The following is a 27,896-nucleotide window of genomic DNA, read 5'->3' as shown; positions in this document are numbered from 1 at the left end:
TTACAAGTCTATAGGTAAGTGATTCCTTTACCCTTCTGGACAATACAAGGACCTTGGCACTCTAACCCTACTTACCATTCTTCCTTCTGACTTGACTTACTATGTGTACTTTAAATGTGTGTGTGTGTGTGTGTGTGTGTGTATGTATAAAACCCCATACGATGTTACCATTTCAGGCAACGATTAGATTTTTATTTTACAAGGAAACCTTTTTATTGAAGTGCAACATATAGAAAAGCATATAAATCATAAGTGTCAGCTTGAATGAGAAAATTTGCTAGTCATATTGACCTGAATATTCCCATCCTTATGAAAGCTATTTCTTACATTAATTAGTAAATTTGGCCTTCTGGTTCTAAAACCTGCTTATTGAGTTTTATGATGTGTGTCCCTGTGAGCTATATCTATTTTAACTTGCCAAAAATGCAGACTCTTGACAACCTTAGTGAATGCTGCCTACTTGGTGGTTTCTTTGATTATTTCATTTAGTGCAGACAGGTACCAAAACTATGAGTATAGCTCTGATCAAGATAGACAAGGTTCCTATTCTACAGCTTACCATTTATAAGTTGGGAAAGGTAAAATGGTAAATAATGCATAAATAAGGTAATTTGAGACGTTGAGATATTGCCATTTTTTTCTAGTTTTCTCCCATTATAAAAAGTGGATCTTGCTTTTTCTTACCTTGTGTGTGGGTGTGTGTAGTCACTCAGTTGTGTCCCGACTCTTTGCAACCCCATGGACTGTAGCCAGCCAGTCTCCTCTGTCCATGGGGATTCTCCAGGCAAGAATACTGGAGTGGGTTGCCATGCCCTCCTCCCAGGGGATCTTCCCAACTCAGGGATCAAACCCAGGTCTCCTGCATTGCAGGCGGATTCTTTACAGTCTGAGCCACCAGGGAAGCCCTTCCTTACGTTAAATTTCTATAATTAGACTTTAAAAGTTCTTGAGTAAAGCTAATGTAAAACTTACACTAGAATTTTGAACTTTCTACTCAACTGTTCTTTGAGGATGCAGATTTTTTTCCAGCTTATCTTTTTAAAATAATTTTTTTAATTGAAGTATAATTGATTTGTGTTAGTTTCTGGTATACAGCAAAGGGAATCAGTTTTAGATAGATATGTGTGAGTATATATAAATCTATATATATATATATTCTCTTTCATATTCTTTTCCACTATAGTTTATTATAGGATATTGAATATAGTTCCCTGTGCTAGAAATAGAACCTCTTTATTTTCTATATAGTAGTTTGTATCTGCTCATCTCAGACTCCTAATTTATCCCTCCCCCACTTTCTTTTCCCTTTGATAACTATGTTTGTTTCCTAAGTCTGTAAGTCTCTTTCTGGTTTGTAAATAAGTTCATTTGTATCATATTTTAGATTGTATGAATAGGTGATATCATTTGGTATTTGTCTTCCTCTTTGTGACTTACTTCACTTAGAATGATAATCTCTAGGTCCTTCCATGTTGCTACAAATGGCATTTTTTCATTCTTTTTGATGACTGAATAGTACTTCATTGTATATATACACCAGATCTTCTTTATCTATTCCTCTGTTGATGGACATTTAGCTTGCTTCCGTATCTTGACTATTGTAAATAGTCTGGTATGAACATTGGGATGCATGTATCTTTTTCATTTTATCCTTAAGATACATTCATAGATGGATGTTGACTCTGTTACGAGAATAAGTTGAAAGCCCTGCTGCCATCTAAAATCCTTCTTGAAGTACAATCTTAGGCTGAAAGTAATTTTTTTTTTCACTGCACCACGCAACTTGCACAGTCTCAGTTCTGTGACCAGGGATTGAACCTGGACCACAGCAGTGAAAGCCCGGAATCCTAGCCACTTGGCCACCAGGGAATTCAGCTGAGAGTAATGTTGAGAGGTAATTTAGTTTTTCTCTCCTCCAGGCAGAACTGTATCTGATATTGAATTCATAAGTTCATAATGTAACCAGAAAGAAAAGTTCCACAAAATTAGGTTACATGAGCAAAATCTCAGAGGCTCAAAGGAACTTGTTATGCAAGAAGAATAACTAATAGCCTTCCATCACTGTCATATGTTTTTTATATTTGGCAGGGGTAGGAGATGACAGTAGAAAGACTAATCTCCAGTTTGAGTGCCTGCTAAGGATCTTTAGCTTATGGATACTGGGGAGCATTAGAATGTTTATAAATTGATGAATGATACCTCTGGCAGTGGGCTTCCCAGGTGGCGCAGTGGTAAAGAATCCACTTGCTAGTGCAGGAGACATGGGTTTGATTCCTGGGTCAGGAAGATCCCTTGGAGGGGGAAAAGCAAACTTATTCCAGTATTCTTGCATGGAAAATTCCATGGACAAAGGACCCTGGTGGGCTACAGTCTATGGGGTTGCAGAGAGTTGGACATGATTGAATGACTGAACACAACATAACAACAAACTCTGGCAGTGCTTGCTTTGCACAGTGCTTTCTTATTGACTCTCTTGTATGTGTGCATATTTGTGGCTCAGTGCATCGTAAACTTCTTTTGTGCTCAAGGCCTTACTCTTACTTGGTTTTCGGTCTCATTCTCCAGCCTCCCTGTTTCCTAGCAGTTGGTAGTTTTGGAATGAAGTGAGAAATAGTAGCCGTCCAAGTATTAATATATTTGTTTATGTTTTGTTCATCAGTGAGTCTTTACCTGTATGTGAATATCTTTTCTGTCCTCTTGTGTAATTAACTATTTTTTGTTTTTACTTTGGATATCTCCATTTCATCATCCTGGAAATTCATATCATAGATAAATGCCTTTAACATAAATATTATTGTAAAGAAATAAAACATCTTTATTAAAAACAACTTTTGAGCCATATTGTGAAATTACTTATTTTAGCAATTAATTTATATGACCAAATTCATTCTCCCTGTTTTTTTAATGTGATTATACAAGTGTAGTTGTAGTTTTCTTCTTTTAAAAACTTTAGGAGAAACAATATCTTTATTCAATTTTGGTTTTTAGAGAAAAGTTACTAGCTTTATTGAACTTCAGTGTTGTTGATTAGGTTTGCTACATGGGCGTAGTGTTAGCTTGGTTTAATTGATTTTCTGTTTTGCTGTAAAATTGCATCACCTAGGTGAAACATCCTGGGTATGATATTGCAGTGAGTTTTGCTTGCAGCTGAGCTTTTCTGCTGTGGTCCCTAGGTACCTTTTTCAGGTGTCTTTGTTACCATGATGGACTACAGATAAGTGCTGTGGTTTGTTGTATTTTTATGCTTAATTCTGTTACTAAAATCAAAGCATCTGATTTAAACTCATATTATCATAGCACATTAATCTTTTATAGTGGTTTATTTTTGTGGGGAAAAGTTAGAAAATCTAAATATCTTGTTTCTTTCAGTGTTACCCGGCCAATATAACTGACAAGGTTTGAAGCAGTTCATATATGTTCATTTATACAGGTTGTAGAATAACTGAGACTTCTCTTTTTATGCAAACATTAGTCTTATATTCTTTGAATCCTAAGTATTCTTGAAGAATATATTATGTAAGGAATTACTTTATAGAAGTTAACTTACAGAAGTTCTCTCTTAAATTAGTATCCCTTGGTTTTCTGGAGGCCCAATAATTAGTTCTCTAATCTTTAGTAATCAGCGCCTTTTTTTAGTTATCTTTGGTGTTCCAATATTGAAATTATTATACATAGCAAAATTTACCATTTTAACATTTCTATTTATACAGTTCAGTTGTTATTCAGTTGCTAAGTTTTGTCTGACTGTTTGCGACCCCATGGAGTGTAGCGCACCAAGCTGTCCTTTACTATTACTGTCTCCCGGAGGTTGCTGATTCATGTCCATTGGGTTGGTGCTACTATATAACGATCTCATCCTCTGCCACCCCCTTCTCTTTTTGCCTTCAGTCTTGCCCAGTATCAGGGTCTTTTCCAGCGTGTCAGCTCTTTGGATCAGGTGGCCAAAGGATTGGAACTTTAACTTCTGCAACAGTCTTTCCAAGGAATATTCAGGGTTGATTTTCTTTAGAATTGACTGGTTGGATCTCCTTGCAGTCCTAGGGACTCTCAAGAGTCTTCTCCAACACCACAGTTCAAAAGCATTAATTCTTTGGCACTCAGCTTTCTTTATGGTCCAACTCTTACATCCAGTATATTCACATTGTTGTACAGTAATCACCATCATAGATTTTTAATTACAGCTTTATTGAGATAAAATTGTATACCACACAGCCCTGCTTTCCTGTGGAATCTGAAGGAACTCTCTCAGATTTTCCCCCTCTAGAACTGATACCTAGGTTAGGTCATCATGGTGACTGGAGAGGTTGATGAGAGTTTTTAAATTTGGTGGATCAAAAGTGCTATAACTGCAGTCAGATTCAGCAAGATCATTCTGCAAGGCCATCAGGTTCTAATCAAAGTCCAAGCATGTGATGTAAACCTAGTGAACACATTTACTTTGGTGCTTAAAGTAGAAAACCACTTCTATCTTATACTGGTTTAGTTTTAGTTGGGATAATAGACGCTGTTGGAGGACATGTATTTGCTTTCAAGAAAGCTGACGGAGTTTCACTACCAGCACATTTGGGCGGGCTATGCAAAGTATGGTCTAGCAGGCAGTCAGACTTGTTTACACACTGCCAGAAAAACTGGACTTTAAACAAGGAGCTCCTGTATTTTCCTGCTTACTGAGCTCTGCTCCACAGTACTCACGTGAAAGCTGGAGGAAGTATTCAGGTTATGGGGCTGGTGGAGGAGTTGGGTAGGCCGTGTGCCACATTGCTAGAGCTTATGGCTTAAAGGTTTTGTGCACAGCTGGTTCTGAAGAATTTGCTAAACATTGTTTAGCAAAATGGACCCCATGAAGTATTTAATCACAAAGAAGCTAATTAAGTTGATAAAATTAAGAAATCTGTTGGTGAAAAGAAGTTGATGTGATTATTGAAATGTTAGCTAATGTAAATCTTAGCAATGATTTGAATCTTTTGGCACATGGAGGACAAGTAATAGTTGTTGGCAGCAGAGGTCCTTTGAAATAAACCCATGGGACATCATGGCAAAGGAATCTAGCATAATAGGAGTTGCTCTGTATTCATCTACCAAGGAGGAATTTCAGCAGTTTGCAGCAGTCCTTCAAGCCAAAATGGAAATTGATTGGTTAAGATCAGTAATGGGTCCTCAGTATCCATTGGAGATAGTGGCCTAGGCTCATGAAGATGATATTCATAACAGTGGGAGTACTGGAAAAATAATTCTCTTAAAATGATTGATCTTTTCATAGATTTCCTATGTAATTAGAGGTTTCTTTCTTCAGTTTTATGTACACTACATAATGTTTTCTTTAATTACCATTCATTTGACTCAGTTTTGTAATATTAAAAAGATTTATCTTTAGAGATCATAAGCATTGGAGTGCAGTTTATTTAATACTGGCAATATTTATGCTTTCTGTCTCTCATCAAAGTACCATCGTAGTAGGAAATTCTTGATATTTGATCATTAATTCCATAACTTTAACTAAAACATCAAAATAGGACTGGCTGATTTCCAGGCCTACTTCTTCGTATAAAGGTTCTTTAGCCTCTGCGTGCATGCATGTTCAGTCACTCAGTTGTGTCTGACTCTTTGTGACCCCATGAACTGCAGCCCACCAGGTTCCTCTGTCCATGGAATTTTTTGGGTAGGAATACTGGAGTGAGTTGCTGTTCCCTCCTCCAGGGAATCTTCCAAACCCAGGGATAGAATCCCCGTCTGCTGCATTGGCAGATAGATTCTTTATCACTGAGCCACCTGGGAAGCCCTTAGTCTCTGATTAATTCTGAAGATTTTTTGGACTAAACAAGACCGCCTTTCGAAACTAATCTCATCACGATCTATAAGTCTTTCAGAAGGGCAAGATAAACAGTATCCAGATAAATTTGTTAATTTTCCAATATTTCCCAATACATTGTGACATTCACTAGTTTAATGGTTGATTACCAGCGATCCATATATTCTATGAGGACAGCAGCCTTCTTTGGTATAATATGATACTAGGTAAAGTAGATTTAGAATTATCTTTTTATGTGGGATTAAATATTTTTACTTCATTAATGAGTTTGGCACATTAAGAATGATATGCTTTTGTTTTCATAACATGGCAGCTGTAATAAATTTTAGAGGAAATTAAAAAAAATTTTAAATCATATACTATACAGTTCACTCATTTAAAGTGTACAATTCCATAGTTTTTAGTATATTTGAGAATTTTGCAACCATCACTAATATAACTAATGAACATAGATGCAAAACTTCAACAAAATACTAGCAAACCAAATCCAACAATACATTGAAAGGATCATACATCGTGATAAGTGGGATTTCTCTCAGGGATACAAGGATTTTTCAGTATCAGCAAATCAATCAGTTTAATATACCACATCAACAAATTGAAGAAAAAACCATATGGTCATCTCAGTAGTTACAAAAAAAGCTTTTGACAAAATTCAACACCCATTTATGATAACAACTCTACAGAGAGTGGGGTATAGAGGGAACACATCTCATATAATAAAGACCATATATGACAAGCCTACAGCTAACATCATAGTCAACAGTGAAAAGCTGAGAACGTTTCCTTTAAGATCAGAAACAAGACAAGGATGTCCACTCTTCGTCTCTTCTATTCAACATAGTTTTGGAAGTCCTAGCTTTGGCAGTCAGAGAAGAAAAAGAAAGGGAATCCAGTTTGGAAAAGAAGTGAAACTGTCACTGCAGATGAAATACTATACACAGAAGATCCTAAAGATGCTACCAGAAAACTGCAAGAGCTCATCAGTGAATTTGGTGAAGTTGTAGGATACAAAATAAATACACAGAAATCTGTTGCATTTTTTTAAACTAATTAATTTATTTTCAGCTGTGCTGGGTCTTTGTTGCTGTGTGTGTGACAGATTTCTCTAGTTTCGATGGAGCTGGGGCTACTCTCTAGTTGTGGTGCTTGGGCTTCTCATTGCGATGGCTTTTCATTGCAGAGCACTGGCTCTAGGACACGTGGGCTTCAGTAGTTGTGACGCATGGGCTTAGCTGCTCTGCGGCATGTGGAATCTTCCCAGACCAGGGATCGCACACATGTCTCCTATATTGGCAGGTGGATTCTTTACCACTGAGCTACTGGGGAAGTCTTCTGTTGCATTTCTGTACACTAACAATAAAAAATAAGAAGGAGAAATTGAAGAAACAATCTGGACTGCTACATGTTAAAAAAAAGAAAAGACATTCTTTAATACCATAAGCAAAAATAAACTCAAAATGGAGTAAAGGCCTATGTGTAAAACCAGATACTGTGAAACCCTTGAAGGAAAATATATGCAGAACACTCCTTGGCTTAAATTGCGGAAATATCTTTTTCAGTTTGTCTCCTAGAATAATGGAAATAAAAACAAAAGTAAAAAGGATCTAATTAAACTCAGAAACTTTTGCACAGAAAAGGAGAACGTAAACAAAACAGAAAGACAACCCACAGAATGGAAGAAAATATTTGCAAATGATGTGACCAACAAAGGATTAGTCTCCATAATGATACAAATGAACTTAATCAAAACAGAAGGAGACTCACAGACTTGAGAAGGAACTTAAGGTTATGGGGTTGGGGGGGGGGGGTGAAGGGGGGAGGGGGGAAGGGTGGGTGAGTGGATAAATTGGGAGTTTAGGATGGACACACTGCTATATTTAAAATAGATAACCAACCTCAGATATGCAGATGTTATCATCCTAATGGCAGAAAGTGAAGAGGAACTAAAGAACCTCTTGATGAAGGTAAAAGAGGAGGGTAAAAAAGCTGACTTAAAACTGAACATTCAAAAAACTAAGATCATGGCATCTGGTCCTGTCACTTCATGGCAAATAGATGGGAAAGATGGAGACAGTGGCAGATTTTATTTTCTTGGACTCCAAAATCACTGAGGATGGTGACTATAGCCATCAAATTAAAAGACACTTGTTCCTTGGAAGGAAAGCTATGACAAAGCTAGACAGCGTTTTACAAAACAGACACCACTTTGCCAATAAAGGTCCATACAGTCAAAGCTATGGCTTTTCCAGTAGTTATGTATTGATGTGAGAATTGGACCATAAAGAAGACTGAACACCGAAGAATTGATGCTTTCAAACTGTGGTGCTGGTGAAGACTCGAGAGTCCCTTGGACTGCAAGGAGATCAAACCAGTCAATCCTAAAGGAAATCAACCCTGAATATTCATTGGAGGGACTGATGCTGAATCTCCAATACTTTGGCCATCTGATGCAAAGAGCCGACACATTGGAAAAGGACCCTGATGCTGGGAATGATTGAAGGCAGGAGGAGAGGATGAGATGGTTGGATGGCATCACCGACTCAATGGACATGAGTTTGAGCAAACTCTGGGAGATAGTGAAGAACAGAGAAGCCTGGTGTCCTGAAGTTCATGGGGTCAAAAAAATTGGACACGACTTAGTGACTGAACAACCACCACCACCACCAAGGATATACTATATATAGCACAAAGAACTCTTCTCAATAGTCTATAATAACCTAAATGGGAAAAGAATTTGAAAAAGAATAGATAACAAGTATATGTATAACTGAATCACTCTGCTGTACACCTGAAACTAACTCAACAGTGTTAATAAACTATACGCCAATATAAAGTTAAAAGGAAAACGTAAATTCTACTGGAAATTTTATTTTTTTTTTTCTTTTCTTTTTCTGGAAATTTTAAGAAAGCAAAATTCACGCATTTGAAGTGTACAATTTGTAGTTTTTAGTATATTTACAAAGTTGTGCAACCATCACCATAAGTACTTTTTCTTTTATTGGCTATGCTGGGTTTTCATTGTGGCCCACAGGCTCTTCCTTGCTGCATGTGGGGTTTCTGTTTTGACGAGTGGGGCTACTCTCTAGTTGCAGTGCAAGAACATTTCATTGCAGTAGCTTTTCTAGTTGCAGTTGCATGGGCTCTAGGGCTTTGGTAGTTGCACCATGGCCTCAGTAGTTGTGGCACATGGGCTTACTTGCCCCATGGCATGTGGATTCTTAATTCTCCAATCAGGGATTAAATCCATATCCCCTGCATTGGCACGAAGATTCTTAACCACTGGAGCACCAGGGAAATCCCACCATAAACAATTTTACAACATTTTCATCACCTCCAGAAGAATCTTTGCATCCATTAGCTATCATCACCCAATTCCCCTACCCTCTCCAATCCTTAAGCAACCACTTATCTGCTTCCTGTTTTTATATATTTGCCTATTCTTGACAATTCATATAAATGGAGTCATATGTGGTCTTTTGTGACTGACTTCTTTCCTTTAGCATTGTGTTTTGTTGATTGATCTTTGTTGTGGCATGTATGAGCACTTCTTTCCTTTTTATGATTGAATAATACTCTATTATATGGATATATCACATTTTGTTTATTCATTCATAAGGTTATAAACATTTGACTTTTATGAATCGTGCATAACATATAATATTTTCATTATCATTTAGTTGAGATTATTTTAAAATTTCCATTGTGATTTCTTCATGAGCCCATGGGTTATTAGTATATTAGTTTATTTCCAAACATTTTGTGTCTTTCTAGATATCTTTTGTTTATAAATCTCTTTTTCAGCTTCACTGAGGGCAGAAAATATATTCTGTGTTTCAAATCTTTGAAATTTGTTCAGGGTTGCCTGATAGACCAGTATTTATTTTCAGTTAAAGGATAACTGGATTCTATATTCATCTAGAATTATTCTCATCCTTCTGTTGAAATCTTAAATCATTATGAAGAAAACTGTCTTCTAAAATGCTTCCTAATAATTATTTATACTCACTGAGCATACTTTTTGTATGTATTAATAACCACCCTGTGATATTGGAGTTATTATACTTATTTTATAAATGAAACTGGGGCACAGAAAGATTAAGTAAACTGTGTAGGTTATGTAGCTGGCAAAAAAGTGGGCTGGAGAATAGGCAAATCCATAGAGAATAGAAAGTAGATTAATGGTTGCTAGGACTCGGGTTTTGCGGAGTGACTGCTAATGGGTATGGAATTTCTCTTTTGGAGTGAGGAAAATGTTCTGGAATTAGCGGTGATGATTGTGAATATATTAAAAACTATTGAAGTTTGTACTTTAAAGGGGTGAATTTTATGATGTGTGAATTGTATCTCAATTTCTTTTAAAAAGACAGAACTGGAATTCCAACTCAGGAATTATTTCCCGTAAACTGCTTATTCACTCACTCAGACTTTTGAGTTGCGATAGGTTCAATTTTAGAAGTAAAATCTCATCAGCCTGTAATTTAAGAGTTATATCCTACATATGGCTTATTGCAAATGCTCTTTTCTGATTTGTTTTTGAAGAATTCAGATACTTCTGTATAGAAATGGAGTTGCATGTTTAATTCTTTTTAGATGTATTCCAGATAAGATTGGAAAATTAAATGAAGCTCCACAAGTAAGCTGTCTAATATAGGGTAGCTCATAATGCTTGTTAAGGTCTGAGATGCCATCGTCTCTCTCTCCTAGCTAATCTCTTTTCCATCTCGGCTTTAAAGGTTTTCTCTCATAGGTTTTTCCTGGTCTTCCAGCCTCATTGTGTAAGACTACTCCCACCCACAACATTCTGTACGTATTTCTACTTTTTAATCACACTGCAATAGTTTTTTCTGTCTTCCCTATTAATTTGAACAGGGACAGCATTTGAATTAGTTTTCATACCTAAATTGTTCTCCAGTGATTGTTACAGTAAAATAGGAATCCCAATAAGAACTTATCAATGCCTAGTCTTTAGTGAACTACAAGAGAGTATAAATAATGCTTTGCTGATGGTCTGATTTCAGACATGTTATAAATGTTGGAATTGGGCTGGAATTTCCGTTTCTGGAGGTGGCAATGAGGCAGCATTTTAAATACCATTGTAGTCTTTTTAGAGATTACTTGAAAATATATGTATCAGGATGGGACATTTGGATATTTCATTTGTTGTTGTTCAGTCACCCAATCATTTCTGACTCTTTGTGACCCCATGGACTGCAGCATGCCAGGCCTCTCTGTGTCCCTCACCATCTCCAAAGTTTGCCGAAGTTCATGTCCATTGCATTGGTGATGGCGTCCAACCATCTCATCCTCTGACGACCTCTTCTTCTGCCCTCAATCTTTCCCAGCATCAGGAACTTTTCCATTTAGTCAGGTGTTTAAATCAGATGCCCAAAATACTGGGCGTTTCAGCTTCAGCATCAATCCTTCCAGTGAGTATGCAGGGTTGATTTCCCTTAAGATTGACTGGTTTGGTCTTGCCGTCCAAGGGACTTGCAGAAGTCTTCTCCAGCACCACAGTTCAAAGGCATCAGTTCTTCGGTGCTTGGCCTTCTCTATGGTCCAGCTCTCACAACTGTATGTGACCACTGGGAAGACCATAGCCTTGACCATACGGACCTTTATCAGCAGAGTAATGTCTCTGCTTTTCAACACACTGTCTAGGTTTGTCATAGCTTTCCTGCCAAGAAGCAAATGTCTTCAGATTTAATGGCTGCAGTCACCATCTGCACCTTTCCCCCTCTATTTGCCATGAAGTAATGGGGCCGTGGTTTTTTTTTTCATATTTAGTTTTAAGCTGGCTCTTTCACTCTTCCTCCTTCACCCTCGACAAGAGGCTGTTTAGTTCTTCTTCACTTTCTGCCATTAGAGTGGTATCATCCGCATATCTGAGGTTGTTCATGTTTCTCCCGCCTATCTTGATTCCAGCTTGTAACTCACCCAGACTTGCATTTCTCATAATGTCCTCAGCATGTAGATTAAACAAACAGGGTGACAGCAGTCAGCCCTGTTGTACTCCTTTTTCGATCTTGAACCATTCAGTTGTTCCATACAGGGTTCTAACTGTTGCTTCTTGACCCGCGTACAGGTTTCTCAGGAGACAGGTAAGATGGTTTGGTATTCCCATCTCTTTAAGAGCTTCCCACAGTTTATCATGATCCACATAGTCAAAGGCTTTGATGTAATCAGTGAAACAGAGGTAGGGGTTTTTCTGGAATTCTCTAGCTTTCTCTGTGATCAACGAATGTTGCAATTTGATCCCTAGTTCCTCTTCCTTTTCTAAACCAAGATTGGACATCTGGAAGTTCTTGGTTTGCATAATGCTGAAGCCTAGCATGCAAGATTTTAAGCATGACCTTACCAGCATGGAAGATGAGTGCAATTGTCTGATGGTTAGAAAAAAAAAATTTTGTTTCTTCCTGGAGGTCTCTGATTGCATTTCAGTCTTAATTGCCTAACAGTACCAATTTTAGTTTCTTAAAACACAGTGATATTTGCTACTTGAGAAAAAATTAGTGTAGTTAACTACCTTGTCCTCCAATATTTTATAGTTTTCTTACTCCCATTTAATTTTACTCAGAGAGCTTCTCTCCTTTAGTTGTTTATTCTCCTCTAACTTAGATTTTTACTGTTGGAAATTGTTTTGTTTTTATAAGTTTTAATTATTGTAGATGTAATCTTTCTTGATTGTGAATAATTAATACATATGTTTGCTTTACCAAAAAACATATGTTTGCTTTACCAAAATTAGGGTAATAAAATTATACAGATTTTTCTTTGACCACTTTATTTTACCCATTTCCTCTGTCACTAAGATTTCTATAGCAGAAATTTGAATTAGATACATAGCACTGTGGACCTTAGGAAGGTCTTATAATTGATATAACCATGGATAGCCCTGTGGAATAGCAGGCTTTTTCTAATTTTACTCTTAAAGATAGTGGTACCTATACTATTTTAGGCACAGTCTTATACCTAAATCTTTGTGCATATGTCTGGTTATTTTCTTACTTGTTTGGATCAAACTGCATGCTGGATTGAACTACATGTTTTGTTTTTTAATTAAAATATTTTGGTTGTGCTGGATCTTCATTACTGTGTTCAGGCTTTCTCTTGTTGAGGTGATCAGAAGTTTCTCTCTAGTTGTGGTGGGTGGGCTTCTCATTTCAGTGGCTTCTCTTGTTGCAGAGCATGTGCTTTATAGAGTGTGAGGGCTTCAGTAGTGGCTCAGGGGCTTAGTTGCCCTGCAACATGTGGAATCTTCCTGGAGCAGGGATCAAACTCGTGTCCCCTTCATTGGCAGTAGGATTCTTAACCACTGAACCACCAGGGAAGTCTGAGCTGCATATTTGATAAATACAGCAAAGTGGCTCTATAGGAAAGGTGGTCCTTATATTCCCAACCATGCAACATTTTCTGTTAGCTTTGCTAATACTGGAATTTGAAATAAAATACCCCAGGTGCTTCTCCCATTTTAAATGAATATACTTAGGTGACCTAACACTGTTGTTCAGTCACTCAGTCGTGTCCAACTGTTTGTGACCCCATGGACGGCAACACACCAGGCTCCTCTGTTCTCCACCATCACCTGGAATTTGTTCAAATTCTTGTCCATTGAATCAGTGATGCTATCTAACCATCTCATCCTCTGCTGCCTCCTCCTCCTTTAGCCTTCATCAGGGTCTTTTCCAATGAGTTGGCTCTTCATATCAGGTGGCCAGAGTATGGGAGCTTCAGCATCAATCTTTCCAATGAATATTCAGGATTGATTTCCTTTAGGTTTGGCTGGTTTGATCTCCTTACTGTCTAAGGGACTCTCAAGTGTCTTTCTCCAGCACCACAATTCAAAAGCATCAATTCTTTGGTGCTCAGCCTTCTTTATGGTCCAACTCTCACATCCATACGTGACCACTGGAAAAACCATAGTTTTGATTGTACGGAGCTTTGTCAGCAAACTGATGTCTCTGCTTTTTGATACTCTGTCTAGCTTTGTCATAGCTTGCCTTCCAGGGACAGAGCGTCTTAATTTCATGGCTGCAGTCACCATTCTCAATGATTTTGGAGCCTAAGAAAAGAAAATCTGTCACTGCTTCCACTTTTTCTCTATTTACCATAAAGTGATGGGACTGGATGCCATGATCTTAGTTTTTTTTTTTTTTTCCATGATCTTAGTTTTTTGACTGTTGAGTTTCAAGTCAGCTATTTCACTCTCTTTCACACTCATCAAGGGGCTTTTTAGTTCCTCTGCTCTATGCCCTAACCTAACCCTAACCCTAAGAGTGGGATCATCTGCATATCTGAGGTTGTTGATATTTCTCCTGGAAATCTTGATTCTAGCTTGTAATTTGGCTTGGCATTTTGCATGGTGTACTCTGCATATGAGTTAAATAAACAAGGTGACAATATACAGCTCTGTTGCACTCCTTTCCCAGTTTTGAATCAGTCATTTGCCATGTCTGGTTCTAATTGTTGCTTTTTGACTCGCATACAGGTTTCTCAGGAAACATTGTAAGGTGATCTGGTATTCCCATCTCTTTTAAGAATTTTCCACAGTTTGTTGTGATCCACATAGTCAAAGGCTTTAGTGTAGTCAGTGAAGCAGAAGGAGATGTTTTTCTGGAATTCCTTCACATTCTTTATGATCCAGCGAATGTTGTCAATTTGATCTCTGGTTCCTCTGCTTTATCTAAATCAACTTGTACATCTAGAAGTTCTCGGTTCACTACACCATACTATTTAGCATTTATAATGGCCCTTGTAATGTTACTGTCAGGACCATTCGTTTGTCTTTCCATAGAAGGATCCATTCTACCTAAGGAAAAGGGTTGTCATTAAGGCTGTATTTACTGTCAGGAGAGCATAAAGGATGAAGCTGTAAAGACTTGGATAAAGACTTCATGTGAAATGATAATTGAACTAATGACAGAACATCCTTTGATTCTTTATAATAATTTAATTGTAACATGCTGATTTTCACATTGGGGCCATGATATGTTAGATTATGAAAATATTTTCAAATAGTTTTTATTGTGGACTTTTTCAAATGTATGTCATATGATACAGATAGTATAATGAACTCTGTTCGGTGCTTACTCCCTGAAAATAGCACTAACACAATGTGTTGTTAAGGTAAATCTGAGTTTATTGCTTACGACTTTAAGGAAGATAATGCTTAGTTTTAGGAGCTTTATTAATTTCTCAGGACTGCCATAGCAATTACCACAAAATTAGTGGCTTTAAACTACAAAAGTTTATTATCTCACAGTTCTTGGAGGCTAGAAGTCCCACATCAAGTTGTCAAGGAGGTCATTCTCCCTCCCTCTGAAGGCTCTGTAATAGAAACCATCCTATTTGTTTCTCTTGGCTTCTGATTATTGCCAGAACCCACCAACATGACCAGAATTTAACTTGATTGTATCTGTGAAGAGCCCTATTTCCAAAGAAGGTCACTTTTCAGTTTGCCAGTGAACAGGAGCTTTGGGAATAAACTATTCAAACCAACACTGTAGCCTTTTGGGAAGGAGGAGAGCGAAGTTGGGATGTTTATGGTTTTGGGGATTTGATTTAAGGGGGCTATATTAGTATGGAGGCTTGATTAGAATTGGGTAAAGACTGTTGCAATCGTTTAAAATTTGTGGGCATGACAAAGTGTGAGCATTTTGAGACAAAGTTCAAAGAATCTGTGAGAGACTTCCCTGGTGGTCTAATGGCTAAGACTCCAAACTCCCATTGCAGTGGGTCCGAGGTTCAATCTCTGGTCAGGGAACTAGATCCCATATGTGCTGCAACTAAGATTTTGCATGCTGCAACTAAAGATCTTGCATGCCACAACTAAGACCTGGCGCAGACAAACAAGCAAACATTTTTTAAAAATCTGTGAGCGTAAACAATCATTTTATGCTATCTTATGACTAGATGGACAGTTTTATGTTAATTTGATGGACTTTGGGGAGTTTCCTGAAGGAGCAGTAGTTATTTGCAACTCTGTTTCCCTAGGTAAGAATTTCCAGATGGCGCTAGTAATAAAGAACCCACCTCCAAGTGCAGGAGACATGAGAGTCATGGGTTCAATCCCTGGGTTGGGAAAATCCCCTGGAGTAGGGCATGGCAACCCACTCCAGTATCTTGCCTGGAAAATCCCATGGACAGAGGAACCCGGCTAGTGACAGTGCATACGGTCACAAAGAGTCGGACATGACTGAAGTGACCTGCCTGCACACATGCAGGGCAGTGAAGTCGGGCTGATAACGCTAGAATGGTAAGTGATGTTTATGTAGAGAGTGAGCTGTGTGATTGTGATTGTTCAGTCCCCAAGTACCATCAGAGAGCTTATGTTCCTAATGTTTTGCCATTTTTTGTTTTATTTCTCTTGTATGCTCCTTCTCTGCTACCCTGAAAGAGTAGCAATCAAGCTTCCCTCTCTGTGGTCCTTTCTGTCTTTGTCCCTCTTTCTGTCAAACCTATAGATTGTTATTAACCATTTACTAGCAGGCAGACATAGAACTCTTCATACAGTCTACGTAAACTTGATGAGGTGTCCGTTTTCTGATCTTTATGATGATTCCATCCAACTTAAATGAAAGGTTTACACAAGAGGATTTGAGTATACTCAGTTCCTGGATACTGTTACCTTTACTGTTTAGTGCCAGTTAACCAGAATCCTCTGACCCGTTACAGGTCTCCTCTGATCCCCCTTTTTAGGGATCAAGCATGTATAGGCTCTGAGGCTTATTAGATTTTTTTTTTTTTTTTAGAGTAGACATAATATATATATAGTAAAGCGTACAAGTCTTTTAAACTTTGAATTCAGGAATTTTTTGTGTATGCTTTACCTTTGTTAATGAACTTTTTATTTTAGAATAATTTTAAATATGTAGAAATACTACAAACAGTACCAAATTCCCATTTAACCCTCTCTTAGTTTACCTCATGTTAACATATAAAATTACTGTGGTACATTTGTCTAAGAAACTGGCATTAGTATATCACTATATATAACCAAACTCTCAAGACATTATTTGAATGTTACTAGTTTTTTTCACTAATACCCTTTTTCTGTTTCAGGATGCAGTCCAGAGTGCCACATTGCATTTAGTTTTCATGTCTCCATAGATTGTGACAATTTCTCGCTCAGCCTTTGCTTGTTTTTCATGATCCATCTTGAGGCAAGTCCCCAATGTTTTTGGCACCAGGGACGAGTTTCATGGAAGATGCTTTTTCCACAGACGAGAGTGGAGGATGATTCAAGAGCATTACATTTATTATGTACTTTATTTCTTTTATTACTCTTTCACCTCCATCTCAGATCATCAAGCATTAGATCCTAGAGGTTGGGGACCCCTGCTTTAGAGTGCCCCCAGTTTGGGTTTATCTGTTGTTTTTCTCAGGTGTAGGGTAGACTGCAACAGAAGTAAAGACCCTTCTTAATACAGTAGATCAGGATTACATGATATCCACATAAATATATGCAGTTTTTATTGGGAATCACGTATATATAATTAAGTATTTAACTTTTTTTAAAAAAATTCTTTTTGTTAAAGTGTAATATCTGGTAAGGTCATAAAGTGAAGTCACTCAGTCATATCCGACTCTTTGCAACCCCATGAACTGTAGCCTATCATGCACCTCCGTCCATGGGATTTTCCAGGCAAGAGTACTGGAGTGGGTTGCCATTTCCTTCTCCAGAGGATCTTCCTGACCCAGGGATCAAACCCAGGTCTCACGCATTGTAGGCAGACACATTACCATCTGCGCCATCAGGGAAGTCCGTAAAGTAGACAAATTTTAAATGTATGGGGCTTGTTGAAAATTTTGCATATTAATACATTCTTGTAACTACTCCTCAGTTAAAAATATAGGTCTTTATAGCAGTCAGAAGTTTCCCTGACTCCGTGTTCCAGTTAGAAACTCCAGAAGTTACTACTATTTTGACTTCTATATCCACTGATTAATTGTGCCAATTTTGAACTATATATAAGTGGAATCATACAACATATATATTTTTTATATCGGACCCCTTTCACCCCATGTAATGTCTGTGAAATTTGTCTATGTTATTGTGTATATAAGATGTTATTTTTGCTTGTGTAATATTTTGTTATCACTGTGCCATAATTTATCCATTTCCTCCCCACTCCCTTCTTTTTAGTCCCAGGGCAAGTGCAATTTTAGTTCCCAGGCTAAAATTGAATCCATATCCCCCACAGTGGAAGCACGGAGCCCTAACCACTGGACATCCAGGGAATTCTTAATCCATTCCCTTATTGATAAAGATTTGGATTACTTCTGGTTATTGGCCATTATGAATAAAGCTGTTTTTAACATACTTGTACATGGCTTTTTTGTTATTGTTCAAATACTGCAGACATTCTTTTATTATTGAATTTTAGTATATTTTCTTGAGTAAATGTTCATTTGCTTTATGCCTTTAGGACTATTTCCAGAGATTTTAAATGCTTTTTGTTTTGTTTAAATTCTCACCAGTTTCACTGGGAAGTTGGTGTATGTAACTCCTTACAGTGTCATGCTGAAACTGGTTTCCCTTTCACATATCTCACAATCTGGGTTTTCCTTTTCACCCTTAATTGTCTGTCTGTCTCTTTTTAAAATTATTTATTTATCTATTTATTTTTGGCTTTGCCAGGTCTTTGTTGCTCTGCACAAGCTTTCTCTAGTTGCAGTGAATAGGGGCTACTCTTTGTTGTGGCGCTTGGGCTTCTCATTGCAGTAGCCTCTCTTCTTGCCAGGAGTGGGCTCGGTAGTTGTGGCACACAGCCTTTGTTGCTCTATGGCGTGTGGGATCTTCCTGGACCAGGGATTTAATGTGTGTTCCGTGCATTGGCAGACAGATTCTTAACTGATGGACCACCAGGTGATTCCGAAGCTTTTTTGTATTACAGATCTGACAAGGAATTCTCTCACTTTTGTTTGTCTGTAATCTTCACTTGTCTGTGGACTTCCCTGGTGGCTCAGATGGTAATTACATCTGCCTACAACAAAGGTCCGTCTGGTCAAGGCTATGGTTTTTCCAGTGGTCATGTATGGATGTGAGAGTTGGACTGTGAAGAAAGCTGAGCGCTGAAAAATTGATGCTTTTGAACTGTGGTGTTGGAGAAGACTCTTGAGAGTCCCTTGGACTGCAAAGAGATCCAACCAGTCCATCCTGAAGGAGATCAGTCCTACGTGTTCATTGGAAGGACTGATGCTGAAGCTGAAACTCCAATACTTTGGCCACCTGATGCAAAGAGTTGACTCATTGGAAAAGACCCTGATGCTGGCAGGGATTGGGGGCAGGAGGAGAAGGGGACGACAGAGCATGAGATGGCTGGATGGCATCACTGACTCGATGGGCATGAGTTTGAGTCAACTCCGGGAGTTGGTGATGGACAGGGAGGCCTGGCGTGCTGCGATTCACGGGGTCGCAGAGTCGGACACGACTGAGCGACTGAACTGAACTGAACTGAACAATGCGGGAGACTCGGGTTCGATCCCTTGGTTGGGAAGATCCTTTGGAGAAGGAAATGGCAACACACTCCAGTACTCTTGCCTGGAAAATCCCATGGACAGAGGAGCGTGATAGGCTACAGTTCATGGGGTCGCAAAGAGTCAAATACAACTGAGCAACTTCACTTTATGACCTTACTTTATAATCTTCACTTAACCTTCATTTTTGAAAGGTAGTTTTATGAGATATAGTATTTAAGTGTTGAAAAAAATGTATTTTCTTTAAGAAATTTAAAGATGTAATTCCATTGTCTTGTGTTCTCATTTTCTCTGTGGAGAAGTTCATAAAAATGTATATTCATTCTCCCCCTACCTCTTCCCCCATCCACCTCCTATGTGTAGTACATTTTTCCCGGATGTTTTCAAGGGTTTTCTTCCTTTATCCTTGGATTTTAATAGTTTGTCAAGGTATGATTTTCTTTGTATTTGTCCTGTTCATTGAATTTCTTGGATCTGTACGTTTTTAACCTTTCACTGTATTTGAAAAGTTTTCAGCTATTATTTCTACAAATATTTTCCCCTAATTTCTTCTATCTTATCAGGTGGGAACTTCTTTTATATATATGTTAAACTATTTGATCTGTATTCAGCTTCACTTCTTTCTTCTGCCATTTCCACCAGCTGTTAAATCCATACAATTACTTTTCTGATAATTTATTGTAAGTACTTGCAATTTACGTTTGATTCTTTTTTCTCATTTTTCTTTCTCTGTGGAAATTTTCCTTTTACTTATTTCTTATACATATCTTCTTCCAAGGTCTAGAATATGTCTCTAATAGCTGCTTTAAATCCTTGTCTGCTAACTACAAAATCTGATTCATCTTGGAGTCTGTTGGTTTAGTTTTTTGTTTTTTTTTTAACTTTTTATTTTGTATTGGGGTATAGCCGATTAACAGTGTTGCAATAGCAGCAGATGAATAGCAGAAGGAATGCAGCCCCACATATACATGTATCCATTATCCCCCAAACTCCCCTCCATCCAGGTTGGAGTCTTGTTTTTTAACTGCTTTTTTTCTTGAGTATGAATTATATTTATTTCTTTGCATGTTCACACTTTTTAAATTGGATACAGGACGATGAAGAATAGATATATACAGACTCTAGATTTTATTGTTACTCCAGTGAGTTGTTTTGTCCTAGAAGGTAGTTACCTTGGCTGGATTCAAATTCTGAACTGTGTGTTGGACTCTTTTAACATCCGTCTGCTGCTGGGAACCCTGAAGTCTCCCCATCAAGTCCTCATAGATCATTGAGGACATCAACCAAGAATTTGGACATGTTTTAAATGCAGATCTATTTGCAGCCCTCTTTCTTGCAGAAGTCTACTTTCCCAATCTTTCTAAGTGTTCTTTGAGCCCTGAACTTTGTCCTCTGACTCCTCAAACCTTTTAGGAATTGGGTCTTCTGCTACCAGAAACATGCCCATTGGGTTGTGTTTCATTGTTTGTTTGTTGTTTAGTCACTAAGTCATGCCCAGCTCCTTTGTGACCCTTTGGACTATAGCCTGTCAGGCTCCTCTCTCTATATGGGATTTCCCAGGCGAGAATACTAGAGTGCTGGAGTGAGTTGCCATTTCCTTCTCCAGGGGATTTTCCCAATCTAGGGGTTGAACCTATGTCTCCTGCATTGGTAGACAGGTCCTTTACCACTGAGCCACCAGGGAAGCCCTTATGTTTCCTAGTGCTTCAGGAAAAAAGTTACTGCCTGAAAAATCTCATTCTTTGCTGTTTTTTCTTTCAAGGATATACTCCCTTTCATTTTCTATTTCTTATGGTCTGTGTTCAGGTTCTTTAAAACCTGGAGGCTAGGTAGGTAGTAACAATAACTTTTCTGCCATGGTGACCATGGGTTGTTTTTTTTGTGGTGGGGCGGAGGTGGGGGGGGCTTGTCTTAAACAGCAAAGGGAAGTAGTATATTGAGAAGAACATGACCTTTGGTTAGAAATGGAATGGAGTCATGTAATAGGGAACTGAATTACCTTGGGCAGTTTTCTAAATTCCTGAGCGTGTTACCTTTTCCTGAAAGATGGAAATAAAATTTCACTTCTTGCAAATTAATGTCAAGGTTCAGTTCAGTTCAGTTCAGTCGCTCAGTCGTGTCCGACTCTTTGCGACCCCATGAATCGCAGCACACCAGCCCTCCCTGTCCATCACCATCTCCTGGAGTTTACTCAAAGTCATGCCCATCGAGTCGGTGATGCCATCCAGCCATCTCATGCTCTGTCGTCCCCTTCTCCTCCTGCCCCCAATCCCTGCTAGCATCAGGGTCTTTTCCAGTGAGTCAACTCTTTGCATCAGGTGGCTAAAGGACTGGAGCTTCAGCTTCAGCATCAGTCCTTCCAATGAACACGTAGGACTGATCTCCTTCAGGATGGACTGGTTGGATCTCCTTGCAGTCCAAGGGACTCTCAAGAGTCTTCTCCAACACCACAGTTCAAAAGCATCAATTTTTCAGCGCTCAGCTTTCTTCACAGTCCAACTCTCACATCCATACATGACCACTGGAAAAACCATAGCCTTGACCAAACAGACCTTTGTTGGCAAAGTAATGTCTCTGCTTTTTAATATGCTATCTAGGTTGGTCATAACTTTCTTTCCAAGGAGTAAGCATCTTTTAATTTCATGGCTGCAATCACCATCTGCAGTGATTTTGGAGCCCAAAAAAATAAAGTCTGACACTGTTTCCACTGTCTCCCCATCTATTTCCCATGAGGTGATGGGACCAGATGCCATGATCTTAGGTTAGCATTGTCCTATAAAATACCCAGTATAGGATCTGAGGCAGAAAAAAATAAGATATTTCCTGCTTTTCACAGGTCTGCTTTATGCCACTTTACTTTTGTGTAAGACCCATCAGTACTTGTTTTCAATACCCGAAAGAAATCTGAAGAGGATTTTTCATTTACCAGAAAGTGAAAAGTGAAAATATCATTCAGTGCTTTTTACGTAGAGAGGTATTGTTGAGGCAACACCCCCAGGCAGCAAGAGTGGAACCTCCAAGCTCCTTCCCTGGGAAGTGTACTTAGCATCAAGCCGTTACAGCTTTGAACTGTGTGGGTGACCATCTGTGCTTTAACTTGATTTTATTTTGTGCATCCATTTAGCAAGGTGTGTCCTAAGGTAATTGCTGCTTTGCTTTATGCCATTTTGGCTTAGGAAAGGTTTCATAGGAACACTCTACTTTCAGATAGTGGGGGAAGTTGGTCGTTAAGTTTTTTTGTCAGTATTATACATAGCGGCAAACCCATTGCCTTGGGTTTACAAACCATAGGGTTTGTTGTTGTTTTTTTCATATAACTGGCTTTATTGCAATACTCACATTATTGTAGTGCTCTAATATGTAATATGTAGTCCTTGTACTGAACAAAAGTTATTCTCATTAGGCATCTTTAAAAATATAAAGTATATTATCACTTTGTCGTGTTTTGTAGAAGTATTTGTAATAAAGTAACTTGTTCAATTAAAAGTAAGATTTATTTTGAAGAACCCTAGACATGTATTTTTTACCTTCTGGAAAATTATTATCAGTTCAGCAAAGGTGTGTCAGACTGATGATGTGGACTAAATAAGACAAATATGGACCTTACATTTTATCAAGGAAAGCAAACAGTAAGCAAATCATTATAAGTTTACATACCATTTTACAGAAGGGTTTGGGGTGAACAAGAACAATACAGTTACAAAGATCCTATATTGAAGAATCATATTTAAAATACTTAGTAATGAAATTTTAATCTTTTGAATAAAAACTGTTTTAACAAGGTACTTTGTATTTCTTCACTGCAGATTTTATATGTTCCTTGGCTTTTCTCTGCCTCTCTTTCTGCCATCACCATTTTGCCTTTTATCTCTTCAGATTTTTAGATTTACTTTTTATAGATTCTGATCGGTGTTAAATAATATTAATAGTAATATATGTATTGTTCCTGACTTTATTGTGAATGGTTCTAAGGTTTTGCCTTTAAGTACATATATATTTTTATATATAAAAAGCATTTTAGAAATATATATATACTAAAGTTTTAACATTAGTTATATATAGGTGGTAGGATATACATACTTTTCACTTTGTTCTTGGTCTTTTCTCCCATCCAAGTACTAATCAGGCCCTACCCTGCTTAGCTTCCGAGATCTGTTCTTGGTCTTTTCTGTATTGCCTGCTTTGTAGAGTGCATTTTGCTCTTTTTATTATAAAGAAGAAGGGACACTTTTCAAAACAGAATAAAAACTATACTATCTACTATTGGTGATGGACAGGGAGGCCTGGCGTGCTGCAGTCCGTGGGGTCGCAAAGAGTCGGACACGACTGAGTGACTGGACTGAACTGAACTGATCTATTAATGAAGAAGTGCATTGGTCTACTCATTGCTCCACATAGAGCTGCTGCTGCTGCTCCTAAGTCGCTTCAGTCATGTCCGACTCTGTGCGACCCCATAGATGGCAGCCCACCGGGCTCCCCCGTCCCTGGGATTCTCCAGGCAAGAACACTGGAGTGACTTGCCATTTCCTTCTCCAGTACATGACTCTTAGCGACTCTATAGACTGCAGCCTACCAGACTCCTCCATCCATGGGATTTTCCTGGTAAGAGGACTGGAGTGGGTTGCCATTGCCTTCTCCGGCTCCAGATAGAGACTTCTTCTCAAATATTAATTTGCTTTTAACCATGATCTAGGGAAACTAGCTTTAGCTCTTCCACCTACTATTTTAGATTCTTTGAAATAAGACATTTGGGAGTAGGTGATTTTATGGGATTCTTATCCCTTTGGCCCAGTTTTTTCCTCGTGTTTTTATATGAAATATGGATGGAGGATGCAATAAAGAGGCCCAAGTCAGGTCTCTTAAAAATCAGAAGTTGAGGCGCGGTCGGGGTGGTGAAAAAAAAAAAAAAAAAATCAGAAGTTGAAATCAAAAGTTACTTAAATCCATACAAAAATATGAATGACCAGGTATTGTTTTTTCTTCTCAAAGTATTTACATTTTGGGGAGCATTTGAAATATTTTATTTGCCCAGTTGTTTACTAATTGATAAAATTTATTGTATTCATTCAGTATTTATTGAGTTTTGGCCAAGCTACTGGAGAAATAGCAAAATTAGATATGGTTCTTGCCCTTGAACTGTGTGCCTGTGGATAAGGATATTGGCAGTATACCACTATTTTTTTCTTAGTGGCACTTCCTGTGGATTCACCTAAAAATACCAATACAAGATAGTATGAATCTTTGGGACTGCCCTGTCAAAGAAGTATAGAGATCTGATCCTGAGATGAATTTCAAAACAATTTTCCAGGTCACTTCATTAAGCAGTCTAGTTTTTACAGCCCTCATACCCCTCCTGGAACTCTTCATCTTTAGTCTTCATACTGCCAGAGATTAAGCTTTGATTCACTGAATGAAGTGGATCTGACCCTATTTTCCCCAGGTTACTAGCCAGGAAGTTACTATAATTTCTTCCTAGTATAATCCTAGTTCTTTTTGTTAGGACCCAAGTAAATATCTCCTTGCCTTTTGTGAATTACAGATGTCAACATAACTGATTGTTTTCTTCATGTTTTCTCTTTATTTTCCTCAACTCTTAACTAAATGAATATGCCTTATTTGTGCTCTCAATTTGAGAGATTATCTGTTGTTAAAGTCATTTCAACAAACTTGGGGCTATTTGGTTTTTTTTTTCCCATTTATTTTTATAAGTTGGAGGCTAGTTACTTTACAATATTGTAGTGGTTTTTGCCATACATTGACAGGAATCAGCATGGATTTACATGTATTCCCCATCCCTATCCCCCCTCTCACCTCCCTCCCCATCCCATCTCTCTGAGTCTTCCCAGTGCACCAGCCCCGAGCACCTGTCTCATGCATCCAGCCTGGGGTGGTGATCTGTTTCACCCTATATGTTTTTAAATTATCATTAGTAGAACCATTGCAGATATTTCTCAATGAATTGAATTACAGTTCTCTGTAGAAAAATTGCTTGAGAACCCAATTTAATGTGCTAACTGAGTGAATCTTTTTTTTCTTTTCATTTCAGTTGGAAAGACATCACTGATTACCAGATTCATGTATGACAGTTTCGACAATACCTATCAGGTATTTTGTTTTTGCCAACCTACTAGTTGTCTTTATTTTGTTTGCAAGTAATATTCAAGGTGCTTTTAAAAATTCACTTTTTTACATTGTCATGGATATAAAAGCACTTTCTGTAATCTGTAAAATGCTATATAAATACAAAGTATAACTGATTATCCTCATAGTCCTCAGCTTTTTTATTTGATTTCTTTAGCTTCTCTTCCAGAATCTATTGAAAGGTTATTGGTAATACCATCTAGAATAGAAGTAAGAGTGATTATATCGATAGACATTCTTTTGGAGAGATTTCTTCCAAGTCTAGGGTTCTGTGATATTTTGGTCTATACTTGAAGTCAAGAATAAGTACTATAATTAGAAATCATTAATAGAGGAGATTTGGGAGTGGGTCGAAGACAGTCATAAGGGAAATTAGGAAGTATTTTGAGATAAATGAAAAAGAAAACACAACATTCCAAAGCTAATGGGATACAGCTTAAAGCAGTCCTATAAGGAAAAGAAGAGATATATTAACTCAATAATTTAATCTTCTACCCTAAGAAACTAGAAAAAGAAAAGTAAACTTAAGCAGAAGTAAGAAACTGCTTTAAAATGTAGGTTTTATTGTTATTATTCAGGTATGATGAAGCCAACAGATCAGGAGATGGTTGCTACTGAAAAGGCTATTATACTCATAGATTCCAAGAGGAAGGGACCGTCTAGGCCATAGTAGGAGGGCACATGAAAGAAGTACTGATATTGTTCAGGAGATGGGGTAGGGGACAGGAAATGTGGATACTAGGGTACCTAAATTGTGATTTTTGTGAGAAGGATGGGTAAGACCAGCAACTACAGGATTGCCTAATTTTCATAATTTCAGTGCTCCCTGGGCTGTGGGGGTTGTTCTTGGTTTTCTGGTACTTGGCCCTGGGGTGATTAGGGCAGGGGCATAGTGGCTCTGAGTGTGATAGAGGAGATGGTTGAGGTATGGGTGTGGATTGGTTGGTTTTCATATGAAAGTCCCTCTCAGGCAAGTTTACATCTCTAGGAACTGGTAAACTCTGGGAGGGCCAGTCCGTCTAGTGCTAGGAAGCTCCCAGATACCAGGACAACAAAAATATAGAAAATAAAGACATGCTTAATTCAGAAACTAATAAAGATTAGAACAAAAATATATGGACGAGAGAACAGAAAAACAAGAAATTCAGTGACACCAAAAGTGGTTCTTAGGAAAGATCCACAAAATTGACAAGACTTTACTTAACTAAGCAAAAAAAAGAGAGCGACTCAAATTATTAAAGTCAGGAGTGTAGGAGAAAATCTTACAACCAACCATATGGAAATAGATATTACTATGAGAGAATATTATAAGATAATACTGTAAAATGGTTATATGCGAACATATGAGATAACCTAGATGAAATGGACAAAGTCAAAGAACGATATACTACCAGAACTAACACAAGAAGAAATAGAAAATTTGAGCATACCTGTAATAAGTAGATAAAATTAGCAGTCATAAAAACTTGTCACAGGACTTCGCTGGTGGTCCATGCCAATGCAGGGGACACGGGTTTGATCCCTCCTCCGGGGAGATTCCACATGCCACAGGGCAGTTAAGCCTGTGTGCCACAACTACTAATCCTGTGTTCTAGAGTCTATGCTCCACAGCAAGAGAAACCACTGCAGTGAGAAGCCTGTGCACTGCAACTGGAGAGTAGCCCCTGCTCACTGCACCTAGAGAAAGCCCCATGCACAGCAACAAAGACCCAGCACAGCCATAAGTAATTTTTTTCTTTTTTAAACTCACAAAGAAAATCACAGGACTAGATGACTTCACTGATCACTTCTATGAAATATGTGAAGAACAACACTAATACTTCATAAATTTCCAAAAATATAAGAGGAAGAAACATTTTCCAGCTTATCCTATGAGGATACACAAACCAGGCAAAAAAATAAAAAATAAAACTACAAGGTATATCCTTTATGAATGTAAACACCATAGTCCTTAGCAAAATACTACCAAAAGGAATTTGCTGATTTGTAAAAAGGATCTATGCCATTTACTGGGTAGGATTGGTAGATTAGTACCAAGATTGCAAGGTTGATTTAGCATACAAAAAGTAATAGAATATGCTATATGAATAGACTAAAGGACAAAATCAGGGAAATTCTCTGGTAGTTTAGTGGTTAGGACTCTGTACTCTCACTCCTGAGGGCCCAGGTTTGATCTCTGATTGAGGAACTAACACCCCACAAACCGTGCGTTGTGGCCAAAAAAGAAAAGGACACAAATCACATGATCATCTCAGTAGACACAGAAAAAACATTTGACACAATCCAGTAGCCTTTCACGGAGAAGGCTATGGCACCCCACTCCAGTACTCTTGCCTGGAGAATCCCGTGGACGGAGGAGCCTGGTGGGCTGCAGTCCATGGGGTCGCTAAGAGTTGGACACCTACTGAGTGACTTCACTTTCACTTTTCACTTTCCTGCATTGGAGAAGGAAATAGCAACCTACTCC

General features: G+C 38.1%; 1 protein-coding gene and 1 pseudogene across 3 annotated transcripts in view; both read left to right on the top strand.

Moving 5' to 3' along the window:
• The window catches only part of RAB6A (RAB6A, member RAS oncogene family), an 85,882-nt gene that overhangs the window by 18,576 nt on the left and 39,410 nt on the right, over positions 1 to 27,896 (top strand). For all 3 annotated transcript variants that reach the window (XM_043906903.1, XM_043906900.1, XM_043906904.1), the window contains exon 2: positions 25,335 to 25,393. In XM_043906903.1, coding sequence (XP_043762838.1) covers positions 25,335 to 25,393 — 59 coding nt within the window. The remainder of the gene's footprint in view (positions 1 to 25,334; positions 25,394 to 27,896) is intronic.
• On the top strand, positions 4,040 to 5,245 carry LOC122696645 (annotated as a pseudogene).

The sequence above is a fragment of the Cervus elaphus genome, chromosome 1, assembly GCF_910594005.1.
Source record: "Cervus elaphus chromosome 1, mCerEla1.1, whole genome shotgun sequence".
NCBI classification, from domain to species: domain Eukaryota; kingdom Metazoa; phylum Chordata; class Mammalia; order Artiodactyla; family Cervidae; genus Cervus; species Cervus elaphus.
This window is presented reverse-complemented; position numbering and strand designations above follow the sequence as displayed.